Source organism: Vigna radiata, chromosome 10 (assembly GCF_000741045.1).
Source record: "Vigna radiata var. radiata cultivar VC1973A chromosome 10, Vradiata_ver6, whole genome shotgun sequence".
Lineage (NCBI taxonomy): Eukaryota > Viridiplantae > Streptophyta > Magnoliopsida > Fabales > Fabaceae > Vigna > Vigna radiata.
In genome coordinates, this window is record NC_028360.1 from 9,871,368 (window position 1) to 9,891,489 (window position 20,122).

Genomic DNA, 20,122 nt, shown 5'->3' on the forward strand with positions numbered 1-20,122 from the left:
GAACCCAAGCAAACGCAACCGAACCCAACCCAACCCAATCGAACCCAACCCGAACAAACCCAAACAATGCCAACCCAACTGAACTCAATCAAACCCAATCCTACCGAACAATACTAAACCAAGCCAACCCAACTGAACCTAACCCAGCCTGACCGAAATCAACCCAACCCAACCTAATCGAACATAAGCCAACCAAACCAAACCGAACCCAACCAAACCTAAATCTACCAAATCCCACCCAACCAACCCGAACACATTGAACTATACCCCACAACANCGCATTGTACCGCACCGAATAGAACTCAACCCACCTAACAAAACTTAACCCAGCCGACCCTACCGAACGATATCGTACCCAACCGAGCCAAGCCAAACTTAGCCACACCGCACCGATTGCAACCGAACCCAACCCCACCCGTCCGAATCCAACCAACCCCACGAAACTTGATCGTACCCGACCATACACGACTGAGCTACACCGCAACCCACCGCCCCGAACCCAACCAAACCCAACCAAATAGAACCGATTCGAGCTGAGCCGAACCGAACTGAACTCAATCCAACTAGACCAAATCGAAAATAACCGAATCGAACCAAATCCAACTGAACTGAACCCACATAACCAAACCCAACCCAACCCAATCCTACCCAACCAAAACACACCCAACCCAACAAACCGAACGCAACCCAACAAAATCCAACCCAACCAAACTGAATCCAATCGAACCCAAGCATATTGAACCCCAAACAACTGAACCCCACCCAACCCAATTGAACCCATCCTAACCGCCCTGAATCTAACCTAACCACCCCAAACGAACCCAACCGAAATCATCCCAACAAACCCGAACCGAACCGAACCCAACCCAACCGCATCGAGCCTAACCCAACCGAACCCAACCGAAACCAACCAAACCCAATTGAACTCAACGCAACCCAACCCAACCAACACAATTGAACCCAACCCAACCGAACCCAAGCCAACCCACCCAAACCCAACTAACCTAACCTAACCGAACACAACCAAAGTAAACCAAACCAACCCCAACCGGATCGAACGAAATGTAATCGAAAATAACTGAACCCAACTGAACCGAACCAATCAATCTAAAATGAGATGAACCAAACTGAACAAAGTTGAACCGAACTTGCCAGATCTTAGCCTAACCAAGCTAGTCAACGTATTCCGAACTGATCCAAACTGTGGCTAGCCGAGCCAAGTCGAGCCTATTTGAACCGAACCAAGCCAAGCTGAGTCGAATCGAACAAAACAACGACGCGTCGACTAGAGTCCAGTGAAAGCGAGTCGAGCAAAGCCGAGCCGAACCTAACCAAACCGAATTGAGACGAGACAAGTCTAGNCGTCCCGATCTGATCCAATCCGAACTAAACCAAACCGAACTGAACTAAATTGAACCAAACCGAGCTAAACTAAGTCGATCTAAATCGAAACGACCATATTGAGTTGAGCCTCGACGAGCCAAGCCGAAATGAGCCGAGCTTAGCCGAGCCGAGGTGAGCCGAAACGAACCATGCCTAACTGAGCCGGCGCGAATCGAATAGACTCCAGCCAAGTCGAGCCGAGCCGATCTGATCCGATCCGAGTCGTTAGATTTATTCGATGTTTTAAATGTATTTCACATATGTTAATTGAGAATGTAAATTGAGAATTTTAGTCTTAAACCACACACCTGAAACCCCAAAGCTTAGACACATAAGCGCACACACACACATATACTCATCTACAAACATACACAAACACACAAATATATTAACCACATACACACACATAACAAAAAACATAAACACACACATACACCCACAAAAATAGACACACACATATATTACACACACACAACCACATACATACAAACTTATACCCCCACACACATATCACCACATAAAGACACGCACACACATATACACACAAAACACAAACACACACACATTCATACATACACAAACACATGTAACTGTACAAACATAGACACAGACGCACTCACACACACACATATTACCCACACAAACACACACACACACTCTCACACAAACACACATTCACACACATATAAACTTATACCCACATTCTCATTCACCCATACAATATATCACCCACATAAACACAAGCACACACACACACACACACATCACACACACAAACACATCACACATACAAACACATACACACACACACTCTCTCTCTCAAACATGAAAACACACACACACTCACACATAAATAATACACAGACGCACACACGCACACATACACATACAAATACAAAAACAAACACATACAAACACAAATAAAAGAACATACACTCACTCATACCCAAACAAACACGCATGCACACATACACACACACATATTACACACATAAACTGACACACACACACACACGCATACACACACACATAGACACACATGCCACACACACATTCTCTCTCACAAACACGTGTATTAAACACGTAAACACACCCACACACATACATTACGCACACAAAGACACTCACACACAAACACTCTCAAACACACACACTCACACAAACAAAACACACACACACACACACTTACACAAACGCCCCCTTCACACACACATACACACATAGATACATGCACACATACACCTTAACACACATATATTACATACATAAACACACATAATACACACACACACACAAACACATATACAAACACACATAACTATATAAACACAGACGCAAACACACACAGACACACATACACTCACACACAAACATGAACACACAAAAACACATTCACGCTTGCACACACACACACACAAACATACACATTCATGCACACACACTCACATACAAACAGACGCGCACATACTTCCACAAAGATAGACACACACAAACACATATATTACACACCCACACCCACACAAACACATATATTACACACACATACAAAGTTATACCCACACACACATATCACCCACATAAACACATAAACGCACGCACACACACACATCACACACACAAACACATAGACACACACACACTCACACATACACAAACAAACACACACACACTCTCACAAACACACGTATCTGTATAAACACAGACACACCCACACAAACACACATATTACCCACACAAACACACACACTCTCACACAAACACACACACACCCCCACAAACACTGATACACAAACACACTCACCCATATACAAACTTATACCACACTCCTATTCACCCATACACACATATCACCCACATCAACACACGCACGCGCGCACACACATCACACACAAACACATAGACACACACACCTCACACACACAAACACATAGACACACACACTCTCCCTTTCTCTCTCTCTCAAACACGAAAAAACAAAATCACACACACACAAACAACACATTATAGTGGTTTTTGAGGGGTTTATAAATGTTTTTAAGGGTTTATAGTGGTTTTTGGTGGGTTTATAAGTGTTTTTAGGGGGTTTTAGTGATTTTTTGGGGTTTACAATGGTTTTTGAGGGGTTTATAAATGTTTTTAGGTGATTTTAGTGGTTTTTAAGGGTTTATAGTGGTTTTTTGAGGGTTTATAAGTGTTTTTACGCGTTTTTAGTGGTTTTTAAGGGTTTATAGTGGTTTTTTGGGGGTTTATAAGTGTTTTTAGGCGTTTTTAGTGGTTTTTAAGGGTTTATAGTGGTTTTTAATGAGTTTATAAGTGTTTTTAGGGGGTTTTAGTGTTTTTTAAGGGTTTATAGTGGTTTTTGAGGGGTTCATAAGTGTTTTTAGGGAATTTTAATGGTTTTTAAGGGATTATAATGGTTTTTGAGGGATTTATATGTGTTGTTAGGGTTTTTTAGTGGCTTTTATGGGTTTATAGTGGTTTTTGAAGGGTGTATGAGTGTTTTTTGGGGTTTTTAAGGGTTTATAGTGGTTTTTTAGGAGTTTATAAGTGTTTTTAGGGGTTTTAATGGTTTATAGTGGTTTTTGAGGGGTTTATTGGTGTTTTTAGGGTTTTTAGTGGTTTTTAAGGGTTTATAATGAATTATTAGGGGTTTATAAGTGTTTTTAGGGGTTTTTCGTGATTTTTAAGGGTTTATAGTGGGTTTTGAGGAATTTATAAGTGTTTTTATGGGTTTTTAGTGGTTTTTAAGGGTTTATATTGGTTTCTAAGGGGTTTATAAGCTTTTTAAACGGTTTTTGGTGGTTTGTAATTGTTTATAGTAGTTTTTGAGGGGTTTATAAATGTTTTTAGGGATTTTTAATGGTTTTTATAGGATTATAATGGTTTCTGAAGGGTTTATGAGTGCTTTTAGGGGTTTATAGTAGTTTTTGAAGTGTTTATATGCGTTTTTAGGGGTTTTTAACGGTTTATAGTGGTTTTTTAGGGGTTTATTGGTGTTTTTAGGGTGTTTAGTGGTTTCTAAAAGTTTATAATGATTTTTTAGGGGTTTATAACTGTTTTTAGGGGTTTTTTGTGGTTGTTAGTGGGTTTTAAGGGGTTTTTAAGTGTTTTTTTAGGTTTTTAGTGGTTTTTAAGGGTTTATACTAGTTTTTTAGGGGTTTAGAACATTTTTAAGGGGTTTTTGGTAGTTTGTAATTGTTTATAGTGGTTTTTGAGGGGTTTATAAGTGTTTTTCGGGGTGTTTAGTGGTTTCTAAGTGTTTACAGTGGTTTTTGTGGGGGTTTTAAGTGTTTTTAGGGATTTTTAGTGGTTTTTAGGGGTTTATAGTGCTCTTTGAGGGGTTTATAAGTTCTTTTAGGGATTTTTAGTGGTTTCTAAGGGTTTAAAGTGGTTTATAGGTGTTTTTTAAGGGTTTATATTGATTTTATATGGGTATAAAAGTGTCTTTAGGGGGTTTTAGTGGTTTTTGAAGGGTTTATAAGTGTTTTTAGGGTTTTTAGTGGTTTTTAAGGGTTTATAATGATTTTTTAGGAGTTTATAAGTGTTTTTAGGGGGTTTTCGTGATTTTTAAGGGTTTATAGTGGGTCTTGAGGGGTTTATAAGTGTTCCTATGGGTTTTTAGTGGTTTTTACGGGTTTATATTGGTTTTTAAGGGGTTTATAAGCTTTTTAAGGGGTTTTTGGTGGTTTGTAATTGTTTATAATGATTTTTGAGGGCTTTATAAGTGTTTTTAGGGATTTTTAATGGTTTTTAAAGGATTATAATGGTTTTTGAGGTTTATAATTGTTTTTAGGGTTTTCTAGTGGCTTTTAAGGGTTTATATTGGGTTCTAAAGGGTTTATGAGTGTTTTTAGGGGTTTATAGTAGTTTTTGAAGTGTTTATAAGTGTTTTTAGTGGTTTTTAACGGGTTATAGTAGTTTTTTAGGTGTTGATTGGTGTTTTTAGGGTGTTTAGTGGTTTTTAAAGGTTTATAATGATTTTTTAGGGGTTTATAACTGTTTTTAGGAGTTTTTCGTCGTTGTTAGTGGGTTTTGAGGGGTTTTTAAGTGTTTTTATGGGTTTTTAGTGGTTTTTAAGGGTTTATACTAGTTTTTAAGGGGTTTATAATATTTTTAAGTGGTTTTTGGTAGTTTGTAATTGTTTGTAGTGNTTTTTGAGGGGTTTATAAGTGTTTTTCGGGGTGTTTTGTGGTTTCTAAGGGTTTGTAGTTATTTTTGTGGGGTTTTTATAGTGGTTTCGAATTCGCAGTAAAGGCCATGCTTACGAAGGTCTCTCGTACGTTGCCCGGGTTCCATTTGTCATCGTTGACCTCTTAAACTTCGAGAAATAAAAGTTGACGTGGAAAACCGAACAGCGTGGGTTCAAGTTGGGGCAACCCTCGGTGAACTTTATTACACGATTAGTTGGGCTGTAAAATGTGCGCGGTGAAAGGTCTGTTTTCATAATGTGTTCTGTAAAAGGTATGTTTTCATATTGTGCACTGTAAAATGCCTACTTAGAACTCACTATGATAGGCTTTATCCATGGCTCTGATACCATGTTACAAAAGAAGAAAGAATGAAATATTGTATTTCTTATTGAATGATAAGGAGAGAATGCAATTGATATATATAATTGTTCAGAGCAATATAAAAAAGGAATATAAGTATAAAAATATATGAATATAAATGTACAAATATGAAGAGAGAATAAAATAATTTGAATAGTTATTGTTCTTTTATTTTCATTCACACCTTCTTCAGCAGATACTCATGAAAAGTTTCTTCAATGTTATTATAGTTATCCCCATAACACCAACTCAATCTCCAGTGTTCTTTACACCCAAACAAACTCTTCATATTCCTATGTTGTAAATGCTACCATGCAAAATTTTAGGTTTTCCGACTCAAAAAAACCCCTTGTCATCGTGACACCACTGGTTATTTCCCACATTCAAGCCACAATAATATGTTCCCAACGCCATGGCCTGCAGATTTGAACTCGCAGCGGAGGCCATGATTACGAAGGTCTCTCGTACGTTGCCCGGGTTCAATTTGTCATCGTTGACCTCTTAAACTTTCGAGAAATCAAAGTTGACGGGGAAAACCGAACAACGTGGGTTCAAGTTGGGGCAACCCTCGGTGAACTTTATTCCACGATTAGCCGACTTGTAAAATGTGTGCGGTAAAAGGTCTGTTTTCATAATGTGCGCTGTAAAAGGTTTGTTTTCATACTGTGCGCTGTAAAATGCCTACTTAGAACTCACTATGATAGGCTTTAGCCATGAGAGTTTAAGGTTTAGCATTTAGGGTTAGGTTTTAGGATTTAGGGTTTAAGGTTTAGGATATAAGATTTAGGATTTAGGGTTTTGGGCCTAGGGTTTAGAGCTTAGGTTTTAGGGTTTCGGATTTAGGGTTTAGGCTTTAGCGTTTAGGGTTTAGACTTTAGGGTTTAGGGTTAAGGTTTTAGGGTTTAGGGTTTAGCGTTTAGGGTTTATGCTTAGGATTTAGGATTTAGGGTTTAGGATTTAGTGTTTAGAGGTTAGGGTTTAGGTTTTAGTGTTTAGGGTTTATGGTTTAGGGTTTATGATTTAGGGTTTAGGGTATAAGGTTTAGGGTTTAGGGTATAGGGTTTAGAGTTTAGGGATTAGGGTTTAGGGTTTAGGTTTTAGGGTTTAGGGTTTAGGGTTTAAGGTTTAGGGTTTAGGTAGGGGCTAGGTGGGGGAAGGTGTGCAAGGGCTAGTGGCCTTGCTAGGGGGGTGCTCTAAGGGGGCTCTTGGGTCCTTTAAGGGCTCTAGGGTTTAGGGTTTAGAATTTAATGTTTAGGGCTTTGGGTTTAGAGTTTTTGGTTTAGGGTTTTGGGCTTAGGGTTTAGAGCTTAGGGTTTAGTGTTTAGGGTTTAGGCTTTAGCGTTTAGGGTATAGGGTTTAGGGTTTAGGTTTTAGGGTTTAGCGTTTATGGTTTAGGGTTTAGGATTTAGGATTTAGGGTTTAGGGTTTAGGGTTTAGGGTTTAGGGTTTATGGTTTAGGGTTTAGGGTTTAGAGTTTAGGGTTTAAGGTTTAAGGTTTAAGATTTAGGATTTAGAGATTAAGGTTTTGGATTTAAAGTTTAAGATTTAAGGTTTAGGGTTTAAGTTTTAATTAACTTTATTTTTTAAGAAATAATAACATGTTATCTAATTTGAAATTATTCGATGAACAAAATTGCTAATTGTTTTTGTAGAACAAGTACTTTAACTAGCTTTTTAAAGAAAGTTTAACTTTTAAAAAAGTGGACTTAAAAGTAAAAAAAAAAATTATAATAAATAAATAAATAAGTCAAATTTATATTTAGTAGTAACACATAAGCTAAGTTTAACTGAAGTCAAATTTGCAATGTTTCTACTAGGTCATTTTTTTACTTATAGAAACAATGTTGTTAATAGTAATGATATAGTGTTTATGAGAGAAAAATATGATTAGTTTTGCTTTAAATATATATATATATATATATATATATATATATATATATATATATATATATATATATATTTTTGTTAGGTTTAACATTATTTTACATAATATTTGCTTCTCTTACATAAGAAAAGTAATGGAAATATTATTTTGAATATATGGAAATATTAAAATTTTCATTATGATTATCATTTCAAGAATTTCTTCTTAACACCAATTAAAATACAAATAAAGAAATCTTGATGATTTAGATGTTGATCATTTGTTACTTGTTAACTACTATCTATAATAGCAGTTAAGTCAACATATTTTCCCTAATAATATAAATGTATTCATTGTATAAAGGACTGTAAATTAAACATTTTATTTTCCCATAAGTAAAAAAATATATATTAAAAGGATCCTTTTAATATATATATTAATAACATAAGATATTATTATTTAAAATATAATTAAACTATGAAAAAGACATCACAAAACTAATAACATCCATATAAAAGATGAATTAATCACGAACCAAATTCAATAATAATAATAAAAACATGAAAAAATAATAAAAGTCTAGAAAACAAAAAACAAACAAGTTATAATCAATTCATTTAATTTTTTATCAAGTTTTGTTATACAAAAGTGTCATTAAATAATATTTTTTTAATCTTTATAAAAAGTATTATGTAATCTTTTTGGAATATGTTGTCAATGGTGACTTATAAGAAATTTTGGCTAAAAGATACTCATAACGGTTGATTTAACATATTTGTGTGTATATTTAGTGAACAAATCAATTTCTGCATAACTTTTATCTTATTTTATCCTCAAGTTTAGCATGTTTTCTAGTTTTTTTGTGTTTTATTTAGTATACGCTTGTTTTTACCTCTAATCTCTTTGTTTGAGTGTACGAAATAAATGAATAGGAAGCAATTCTAGTGGAGGAAAACAAGCAAGAACTCAAGAGAACATGTTTTGGGACAAGAAAAGATCAATTGGAAGCAAATACCCATGTTGGACGCCTTTGGAGCAAGTAGATCTGCAAAGAAAGAGAAAAAGATGCAGTGCAGAAAAATCAGGCCAGGGCCCCCCAAAATGGGGTTGAGCCCCCCATAAGGGGGCTGAGTGTGACACCCGGGCACTGACGACGCCGGAGAGTGATCGCCGGTGCAAGAGGCATGGTGCAGGGGGCACAGACAAGGAGCGGCTCCAAGCAGGCTTCCAGTGGAAGGGGTACATGGACGAATTGAACATACACCGGAATGAGAGAGATCTAGAGACTGTATAGGTATGAGACTATACGGTTGAAGGATAGCTTAAAGGAATTGATTTGGCTACTCATATCAACAAATGCATTTGCTTTTCGGTAGCCTAACCCATAAGAACTCCATAGTTAAGCGTGCTTAACCTGGAGTAATTTGGGATGGGTGACCTTCTGGGAAGTTTTCCCGGAAAGTGTGTGAGTGAGGACAAAGCACACTGGAAAGCCACTAAGCGCCCTAGAAGGGGGCTAGGCGCCCTTTGACTCGCTGTCCTTGAACAATCCTGGGGCCTAAGTGCCCTAGAGGGGGGCTGGGCACGACTTTCGCTGATGTGTCAAAATGAGTTATTTAAACATGGGGCTCGCGATTTTTTGGGTATTCTTCTCCTCCTACACTTCATTCTTCACCTAGAGAATTGGGAGAGGCCCTTGGAGGATGTTTGGGGTGTTGGGAAGCTCTCTCACTCCTCCTTGGGTCTTCAAGCTTCATCAATGGTGATTTCGCCCCTTTTGGGTTAAGGAAAAAGACGGGTCATGAATTGGAGATGGAATTGCAAAGGGAAGGCGCACATGGAGCATGGAGCAATTGCCAAGAACCTTGGGAAAAGCTTTGCATCTTCTCTTTGGTTCCAATTTCTTCCCTATCTCTTATATTTTATGAACCCTAAGTTCTCCACCATGGAGAGTTTTTCTTATTTGTTGAGATTAGATGTAATAAACTGAATCTTGTGTATTTTGTGATGTTAATACATATGCTTTTCCATTTCAATGTTAGTATTTGATTTCTATGCTTAATGCTTGCTTTGGAACTACTAGGGGATAGGAGCTACTAGAGGCTAAGAGTACTACGAGGGCTAAAGGGCTGTTAGGGGGCTACTAGGGAGAGTTCTAAAGCCTAAGGGTTACGCTATGGGCTACTCTAGGGGTTATTAGAGGGCTAGAGACTACTAAGCGCTAAAGGCTAAGGGCTAATGGGCTAATAATGACTTCTGGACTACCTTATTTAAATTTATGCATATATTGTTTGGTTTAACATTATTTTACATAATATTTGTTCTATTTTTTTCACTTTTGTCTTTTGTGCATAAGAAAAATAATGGAAATATTATTTTGAATGTATAAAAATATTAAAATTTTCAAATTCATTATGATAGTCATTTCAAGAATTGTTTCTAGCACCAATTAAAATACAAATATAGAAACCTTGATGATATAGATGTTGATAATTTGTTACTTATTAAGTATTATCTATAATATCAGTTAAAGGATTGCAAATTAAATATTTTGTTTTCTTTTTAGAAATTAATATATATATATATATATATATATATATATATTAATAACATAAAATATTATTATTTAAAATATAGTTAAACTATGAAAAAAAGTCACAAAACCAATGACAAGATGAATCAATCCCGAACCAAATTCAATAATAATAAAAGAAACATGAAAAAAATAATACAAGTTTAGAAAATAAAAAACAAACAAGTTTCAAAATTTTATTTAGTGATTATAAATTTATAAAATCTAATTTATCTTAAAATATTCATTAAAATAGTATATTTTATAATGAAATATTTAAATTTTCTTAAACATAATTATAACTAATAATTTATGCAAATTAGTTATAATCAATTTATTTAATTTTTTATCAAGTTTTGTTATACAAAAATATCATGAAATAATATTTTTGTTAATCTTTATAAAAAGTAATATGTAATCTTTGTGGAATATGTTGCGGGTGTGATTTACAGAAAGTTTTGGTTAAAAGGTACCAGTGCTCTATATAAAATTTTATAAAGATGACAAATTTAATATATATATATATATATATATATATATATAATTTAGAGCTTTTTATAATTTTTATGAAGAAAAATATTTGATTGATAAGTTAATTAATTTAATTTTTTATATAAAAAGTTTAATTTTGAATTTTTATGTATTTTTTATTTATTTTTATAATAAATATAATTTATTTATATTTCATAAAATATAATTTTTATTACGATCTTATGTACTTACTTTTTTAATAAATTTTTATATAATAATAAAGGGTTAAGAAATTTTGAAATTTTTAATAAATAATTATTTATATTAATAATAATTAATTTTTTTTTACATAAAATTCATATTTAGAAGTAGTGACTTTCTCAAACCTTTCACATGCTTGCAATTGGAACCAATGTTTAGCAAAGTAAACCAAAATATGCAATTTTAACCCTAACATATATAAAACAAAAGCAAAAGTTGCCCCTCACAAGATTATTTAATGAATGCATTCAATAGATATAATATTAATATTTTTATAAAAATGAGTACATTTTCAATTTAAAACTAAATTATACATAAATCGAAAAAATTAAAAAGGTTAAATTTTTAACAGCATATATATATATATATATATATATATATATATATAATTACATTTATTTTATGCTAGAGGATTAACATTATATTTGAGGTTAATAATAGGGTTGAAAAAATAATATGTAAATAGGATCTTACTATAACTTATAAGTAAACTATTAAAGATTACTCGTTATTGACAACAAATAACCTATATATTTTTATTAAACACTAATTGAATTAATGAAAGAGTTTATTAGGTTAAATAGCTCATAGCAATTAACATTGGGGTGCCTTTAAGCCTCCTTAAAATACTACTTAAAAACTTCAAAAACTTAATTATTAATAGTCGATTCAAAAAACAGTTTATTTCAAATAAAAAAAAAATAGTTCAATTCGAGCTTTTGATAAGAAATATATTTGAAATTGTAAAAGGAATATACATAACTAATCCAAGCAAAATCTGTGAAGTACCAATTACAGTAGAAACAGTCCTAAAATGGTAGAGAGATGATTTAGGTTAAAGGTGGAGATTTTATGCTATTTCTTTAACACAAATAAACCTTTTCTTGATAAGTTCAGTTAATTAAATAAGAAAGTGCTAAACATCTTGATCTCATCATCTTGATTATTCAATTGATTAAATTATTCAGTAGATTAGTCGTACCAAATTAAAAAATGAAAAAAGAAACTCTGTTTTCATGTCTTCTCTTTCGAATATTACTTCATCCGTGAATGTCTAAGAAGGGCATGTATAATTTCTGTTATCTGAATCTTTCTTTCATCTGATGCACATACAGCTATTTCTCTGAATGATCTGAAGCCACTGTTTCATTTGCCAAAGGAAGCTCAAGATTGGTATAAGGCTAAAGTCAATGGTTGTGGGGATATCCTTCTTTGTCCTATTTTCATCCACTCTGAGTCTAGCTTTTCTACTCTCAAAATGGTTCTCAAAAGGTCAAACAAAAAATGTTCCAAAAGGGTCTCTGGGGTACCCTATCATCGGAGAGACCCTTAGTTTTCTTAAAGCACAGAGACAAGACAAGGGTTCTGAATGGTTGGAAGAACGGATATCTAAGTATGGTCCTGTCTTCAAAACCTCCTTAATGGGGTCCACCACAGTGTTTGCAATTGGACAAGCAGGAAACAAGTTTATCCTTGGTTCACCAGATGATGTGCTTTCTGCTAAGAAACCCATCACCCTGAAAAAGATATTTGGAAGACAAAGCTTAGTTGAACTCACAGGACACAGGTACATAATCTTCAACTCTAACTCACTGATGCAGCTAAGGTTGTTTCTTTCTATTATTTAGATGAGTGTCAAATTAATCCTTATATGATGATGATGATCTTGATTCAAATAAGGTGTTTTTTGTCTGGATGAATGGATTATGAATGGTTGAATAGTAATGGATAAAAGATTTTGGAATGGTATGATTATTTGGATAGCTCATTGTACTGTGATACAAATACTGTTATAAAGGAAATTTCTGGTGGTCCTTGTTTCAGTTTCTGAGAGAAATGATTTTGAAAAAGTTGAGGTTAAAAAGACTTATTTGTATTTGGGATGATATTTTTAAAGTGAGTTTGAAGGAAATGATTTTGTTTGAATGGTAAAGTAAATAAACCACTTTACATGTGTAAATATCTATATTTGCAGGTCTCAACCAAAATCATTTCATGTCTAAGAAATTTTGTACTCCTCTCAAAATTATTTCTGCTCACCAAAAAATTTATTTTCAAAATCCTAAAAAGAAATAGCCAAAATAGAATCAATTTCTTCTTGGATAATCAAATAGTTTGATTTCCAACATGGTTTTCAGAAGTGATAAACAGACTATATAGTTCACCTTTTTTTTTTCTGGTGGCTGTGTTAATGTTTCATGCAGATACAAGTTAGTGAAGGGGGAAATGCTGAAATTCTTGAAACCCGAATGCCTTCAGAAGTATGTAAAAAAGATGGATGAATTGGTGAATGCTACATTACTGAGAGAACTGACAGAGAAAGAAACAATGGGAGTTGTGGTGTTGATGAAGAAACTGTCCTATGATTTATCATGCAATATATTGTTTGACATTAAGGATGAGCACACCAGGGAGGCTTTGTTTGTGGATTTCACTTTGGCATTTAAAGCAATTCATTCTCTTCCCATCAATTTCCCTGGTACCACATTTTGGAGAGGCCAAAGAGCCAGGGCAAGAATTGTTGACAGAATGGTTCCTATTTTGAACAAAAGATGGGAGGAACTGTCTAAAGGAGTCTTAAGCTCTACCAATGACATGCTTTCTGGCTTGCTTGCACTAAGGGATGAAAATGATCAACCTCTAGCACATGATTTAATTGCAGACAATTTTATATTTTTACTTGTTGCTAGTCATGACACATCTGCCACTCTCATGAGCTTGATGATATGGAAGTTATCTAGAGATCCAGAAGTTTACAAAAAAGTTTTACAAGGTACCACTTTTACACTATGATGTGCAGTCCAAAAGTAAGAAGGAAATCAATGGACCCTTAGTCCTTTCAGTTGTTTTACTAAATGCTTTTATGCAGAACAAATGGAAATCATAAAGCAAAGGGAAGGAACAGAAGAGAGACTAACATGGGAAGAGATTCAAAAGATGAAATATACATGGAGACTGGCTGAGGAACTGATGAGGATGATCCCTCCCTTGTTTGGCAGCTTTAGGAAAGCAGTTAAAGATACTAGCTTTCAAGGATATGACATACTAAAAGGGTGGCAGGTGATATTTGCATCCTCAAAACTTCATAAATCATTGTTTTTTTTTTTCGGACAAACTTTAATGTTAAATTGGTTGTTTGGTCAGGTGTATTGGGCAGCATATGGAACCCATATGAAGGATGATATATTTGAGAATCCAGAGAAGTTTGACCCATCTCGTTTTGAGAATCCGACAAAGCCAATTCCACCTTATTCTTACCTTCCATTTGGTGCAGGGATTCATTACTGCATAGGAAACGAGTTTGCCAGGATTGAGACCTTGACAACTATTCACAACTTTGTGAAACTGTTTGAATGGTCTCAAGTAAACCCAGAGGAACCAATTACCCGTCAACCAATGCCATATCCATCCATGGGTCTCCCAATTAAGATCAAACCGAGATCTAATATGCCTTGATCCTCTTCTTGTACACTGCATCCTTTCCTTATTATTGTAGTTATCACTGTGATCAATGCTAATATTCTCTCTTCTAAATTGTTGATATGTTTTTTTCTGTTGTGGGAGATTCTACTATATATATAACTACAACTATACATATATATATATATATATATATATATATATATATATATATATATNTATATATATATATATATATATATATATATATATATATATATATATATATATATATATATATATATATATATACCACTATCATTGGTTAGTAATTAATATCACAATTAAAGACAAAAATGTCAAACTCGTTTGAAAGAAACATCAAATGTAAAAACCATGTGGGAGAAAGAACTAGCCAGCAACATATATTTGGCAAAAATATTGATCGAAGAAGGCACTATATTTAGCCGGCATTAACAAGCTTTCAATATAGAAACATTTTCTCATTCATCAATTTGATCCATGCAATTTGAACAACTTGTATTCGTCATTTAGGATAACTAGGGAGTTACCAGAGAATGGGATGCTGGCAGACAAGAAAGTTGGCGATTATTTTTATGCCAGACTTTGGCAGTTATTTATGCCAGACACAATGATAAAAAGCAGAAGATATACTTTCAGGAAAATGAAATTTTAACACCAATTTTTTGACACTATTTTGACATTGCATACGTGTCAAAATGTGATTGGACGATTTCAAATTTTACAAAAAAACTTTGATTTTTTTCTTCCAAATATGCCCTTGTCTCACTTTTTTTAATTTGAAATTGTCCAACCACGTTTTTTACACGTGTGCAGTGTCAAAATAGTGTCAAAAATTGGTGTCAAAATATCATTTTCCATATAATATAAACCTTTAAATTCAAATAGAATGAACAAATAGAGTGAAACAATGGTATAAAACAATATCAGATAAAACAAACTCGGAAAAAACACATTACCATGAGGCACTATATTAATTATAACATATGGTAGTACACTAATATTTCTTGTTGGTTTCAAAGAGGGAGGTTGTAATGAGCTGAGAAAGGAGAATGAGTTGCAGACATGACAAAGGAGGCTTCAGTGCTGGCAATGGAAAGAGGAGTCCTTCTAATTCTTGAGGAGGCCATGCTATGGTGACCATAGCCTCTGTCACCACTCCTTCTTGGTCCTTTCTCAGCCCATATAAGCTCAGCATGCTTCAATGTGCTTGGATACCTCCAGCTGCAACACCCTACCATCCCTGCCCTTTCTATGTACCTGTGTCAAAATAGTTTATCATGTTATATTAAGTAGAAAATATAAAAATCCATAATTAAATTATGATATAAAAGTCTAAAATTATGGCCAATATAAATTCTTCTAGGTTTAAAGAGCATATATATGGCTAGCAAGTTAAATCACGTGGTGGCTAATTAACATTTACTTTTCTAGATGTGTTTGATTTAGAACAATTTTTGCATGCATGGTTTCTTCGTTGTCTACAATAGAATTGCTGTTTTCTTGCAGCATTTTCAAGTAAAACAGTTCATTTGGATATCATTACCTTTGGCTGAATCTCAATCCAAGACACTCAATGCACTTTCTTCCTTCTGTCATTTCTCCCATGCCTATTTCCACACACTGCCTGCAATAAACCCTACCACATACCTGCATACCCCAGAAACATCTTAACATAAACCTTATGTATCATATATTAGCTAAGTTCAACTTTACTCAATTATACAGTCCCTTCTGAAAAATGTAAGAGTTTGTAACTTGTTGTAAATTATGCATGGTACTCCAATTTTCTGTCAGAAAAAAATTTCATTTTTCCATGCATTAATCCTCTTAATTATTTCAAAAACCTTACACTGTGATCTATAAATCAGAGAAACTGACGTAAATATGAAAAGGAAAAGGCAGAAAAATGTGTGAAATCTTAAAAAAACACAATATATCAGTGTAATTTACTTAGACAATTTCATTATCTAGTTACTGAATTATATATAATGCGCATGCAAAGACATACCAGGCATCTAGTTCTGAAAAGATAAACATAGTTACTGCAAATGGTGCAAATACTAGAGTGAGGAATCCCTGGCCTCCTTCGTCGACCAGATCCACCTTTACCAGAAGCAAAACTCTCACCACTCTTCATGCCATCATAGCTCATGCTATACTCACTGGCCCTGCTAATTTGAGCCCTTGCAGCACTACCACTTGCATGGTTAAAATGTCCCCACGACAAGTCACCAGCTCCGTGGCCAAAATCATGATGCTGATAGTGATGATTGTGGTTGAGTCCCTCCAAGCCCTTTCTGAAGTCAAGGCTAGGCACAGTGGAAAGAGAAGGTGAAGGTGAAGATGAGGGTACCTTTGTGGGGTTCTTGTTAGCTTCAGAAACACGTTCAGTCGTGGGCATTGTATTGTTTGTGTGGTGTGAGGAAACGACATTGGCTAGGTCTTGAAAGGTGAGGTTAACAGATTCATCAGGGATTCCTTGGTACAGTTCTTCAAGTCCTAGTTTTGGCTTTGCCTGCAGAGTGTTCATGTGATTATCTGCCATTGGGATGAGAGAATGAAGTGATGATGATTGACAGAAATATTTAAGGAATGGGAAGAGAAGGTAAAAGCTCTGACAGGCTTGTTTATTACGTCCATTCAGAATAATGACAATCATATGTAGCCAAACTGTGTAAGGCCGGTCGAGAATAAATCAGGAAATAAGGTTACATATGTAAACATCTGTACATACTTCTAAAATAGAAAAATAAAAATAAAAAACGAAATTAACTTAATTTAAAAGTATTTACGTATAAATACTAAAAAATTACAATATTAAAAAAATTGTATAAATTTTTAGTATAATTTTTTTATACATTTTCTAATAGAGTGGTGATAATTTCAAGGTTGAGATTAAATAACAAATGTGGGTGTCAATAGCAGTGGTTGTGTTGGTCATTAGTAGCCGCTTTTTGGTAATGGGAGACTCTCACGTTTGTTTTTGAGCCATGTTATTGGAAACCTCAAAGTTATTGTCTAAATCCCCCAACCAAAAAGACAAAAATACAGTTTTGGTATTTAGTTAAAATTATTTGTTATGAAGACATGTCTTGTTAACACAAGGGAACATGTTATTTTAATTTTTATAAGGGGTCAATAACAAAATTTACTTATATATAATAATTAAAAATATTTTTACCAAAATTTGACACAATGGAAATATTCTTTTTGTTATATATTTTGAATTCATATGTTATATATTTTGAATTTATACGTTTAATTATGTGAACCACCTATCTATTTTAATCACAGAACCCTAATCTCATTTTACATGGCACACACTTTTCACTTAGTTTGGATGTTTAACTTTAAAAAAAAAATCCTATGCTACTTAAACAAACCTTAATAGAAGCTTTAAACAAACCTACACTACATGATCGAATACAATGGCCTAAATTTCTAAACTACTCTTCAATCCATGCTTCATGATGGATCCAGTGATAGTCCATAAGGTAGAGTTGACACCATCTTCAAGGATGACTTTCACTCTCTTGAAAGTGCTTGACCATGACTAAGGGATTTGCCATCATTCCCTCCTTCTTGAAAATGATTTGCCCTCAAATCTTCAACATGGAATAAGACAAACTTCCTTATCTTCTTTGGAGTTTTTTGTGTGCTTCTCCACCGGGGTCAAATACCCATTTTATAACACAAGTTAGAACAAATGTTATAACAGTATATGAAGGATATAACTCCCAAGAAAGATACACCTTGAATTAAATGAGTGATTAAGGTCTTGGAAAGTAGTAGCATGTTTCTTGAAGATCTTATTCCCAACACAAGGATCCTTGGGGTGTTTTCTTTCCATGCTTCTAGAGGAAAATGGTAAGGAGACCTTTACATCTTTACACAATCCTTTGGCCCTTAACATCATAATTTACTTGTTGGAGGGCTCTTGAGACTTGTGCATCATGCTTTGACACTTAGAACAAAACAAGTCTTTTATTTTCTTTTTACCTTTTCCTTTTTCTATTTATTTTTCTATTTTCTTCCTCATTTGCGCTTAATCCTCTTCCACCTGAGAAGGTGTAGGAGGATAAAGTACAAACTTCCTTTTATTACGAGTGATGATTATCTCATTGGCGTGGCCATTATGTAAAGATTCTTTATCAAAAAGCCAAGGCCCTCCCAACAAATGTGACAAACATCCATAGGTAATATGTCACATAACACTTTATCTTCATAATTCCCTATGGATAACTTAACCATCACTTGTTGTTCTACCTTCAACTCTCAATCTAGATAGACCTCTACATCTCCTTTCCATGAAAATGAGGAAGGTCCACCCTAATCTCTCTAGGAGGGTTTTCCCTTTCATGCTTTCTTCTCCATGTATATGGTGGAGGTTGATAGTATTGATTAAGAATCATACTATCTACCTCTTGGTGAGAGTGAGTGTGTGTAAGTTAAATTGGAGTCCTTGAACTCCTGCTAGTGTGACTCCTACTTCTACCTTTACTCTTTCTTTTCTTTTTTGGTTTTCTCTTGTTTAGCATTGAGAATTCTAAGTTCCTAATCCAATTTAGCAATATATTATTCTCTTTCCATCTTCAAAATAACTTTTTGCTTTTGACAAATTTTTAGTGACTTTAGTTCTTTGGCCAAGTTTTTCAAAGTAGGCTTGACCTAATCACTAGAGTCACTACCAATTTCAAAGGATGTGGTCTTAGACATTTGTTGAGACTTTGGCAAGTGTACCAAATCGTTCAAGTAATAAAACTGGTAAGACCAGGTATCGTTTTCCCAAGAGACTTGTGCAACACATGACAATTATTCCTTTTATAACTCAATTAGACATCAAAGTGCACAAAAACAACACAAGAAACTCTTTTTGGTATTTTATCAAACAGTTGGTGTGCAAGGAATTTAACATAGTGTATTTACAATTTGTTAAGACTAGAATTCATCCATTTCATTCTCATGCATTCACAAACATCTCAATTCCATCCAATAAGTATTCAATTTCAATTCTAGGTTCAATCATATTCCTCAATACTTCAAGAACCACAATTCATGCCATGGGTGATCAAGCTACAACAAGCATTAAGCATAGAAATCAAATACTAACATGAATTAGAAAAGCATATATCATTAACATCACAAAATACATGAGAATTCCATGTTTTACAACTAATCTCAACAAATAGGAAAAGCCCTCCATGGAGGAGAACTTAGGCTCTATAAATTGAAGAGATAAGGAAGAAATTGGAACCAAAGAGAAGATGCAAAGCCTTTCCCAAGGTTCTTGACAATTGCTTCATGCTCCATTTGCGCCTCCCCTTCGCGTCTCCATCTCCAATTTGTGACCCATCTTCTTCCTCAACCCAAAAGGGGCAAAATCACCATTGAAGAAGCTTGAAGACCCAAGGAGGAGTGGGAGAGCTTCCCAACACCCCAAATAGCCTCCAAGGGCCTCTCCCAATCTCTCTAGGTGAAGAATGAAGTGTAGGAGGAGAAGAATCCCCAAAAATCGCAAGAACCATGTTTAAATAACCCATTTTTGACACATCAGCGGAAAGTCGCGCCCAGCGCCCC

The 20,122-nt window shown here is 34.5% G+C and overlaps 2 protein-coding genes across 2 annotated transcripts; one reads left to right on the forward strand and one right to left on the reverse strand.

Moving 5' to 3' along the window:
• Window positions 1–12,088: 12,088 nt before the first annotated feature.
• Window positions 12,089–14,635, forward strand: LOC106775281 (taxadiene 5-alpha hydroxylase-like). Its single transcript, XM_014662385.2, has 4 exons — window positions 12,089–12,668; window positions 13,306–13,874; window positions 13,971–14,161; window positions 14,246–14,635. Exons 1-4 carry the CDS (start codon window positions 12,292–12,294, stop codon window positions 14,555–14,557), a joined length of 1,449 nt encoding a protein of 482 aa, XP_014517871.1. The 5' UTR covers window positions 12,089–12,291; the 3' UTR covers window positions 14,558–14,635.
• Window positions 14,636–15,550: 915 nt separating this feature from the next.
• Window positions 15,551–17,090, reverse strand: LOC106774786. Its single transcript, XM_014661823.2, has 3 exons — window positions 16,554–17,090; window positions 16,089–16,192; window positions 15,551–15,802 (listed from the first exon to the last, which is right to left on the reverse strand). The coding sequence occupies exons 1-3, from the start codon at window positions 17,088–17,090 to the stop codon at window positions 15,559–15,561; spliced, it is 885 nt and encodes a 294-aa protein (XP_014517309.1). The 3' UTR covers window positions 15,551–15,558.
• Window positions 17,091–20,122: the final 3,032 nt, after the last annotated feature.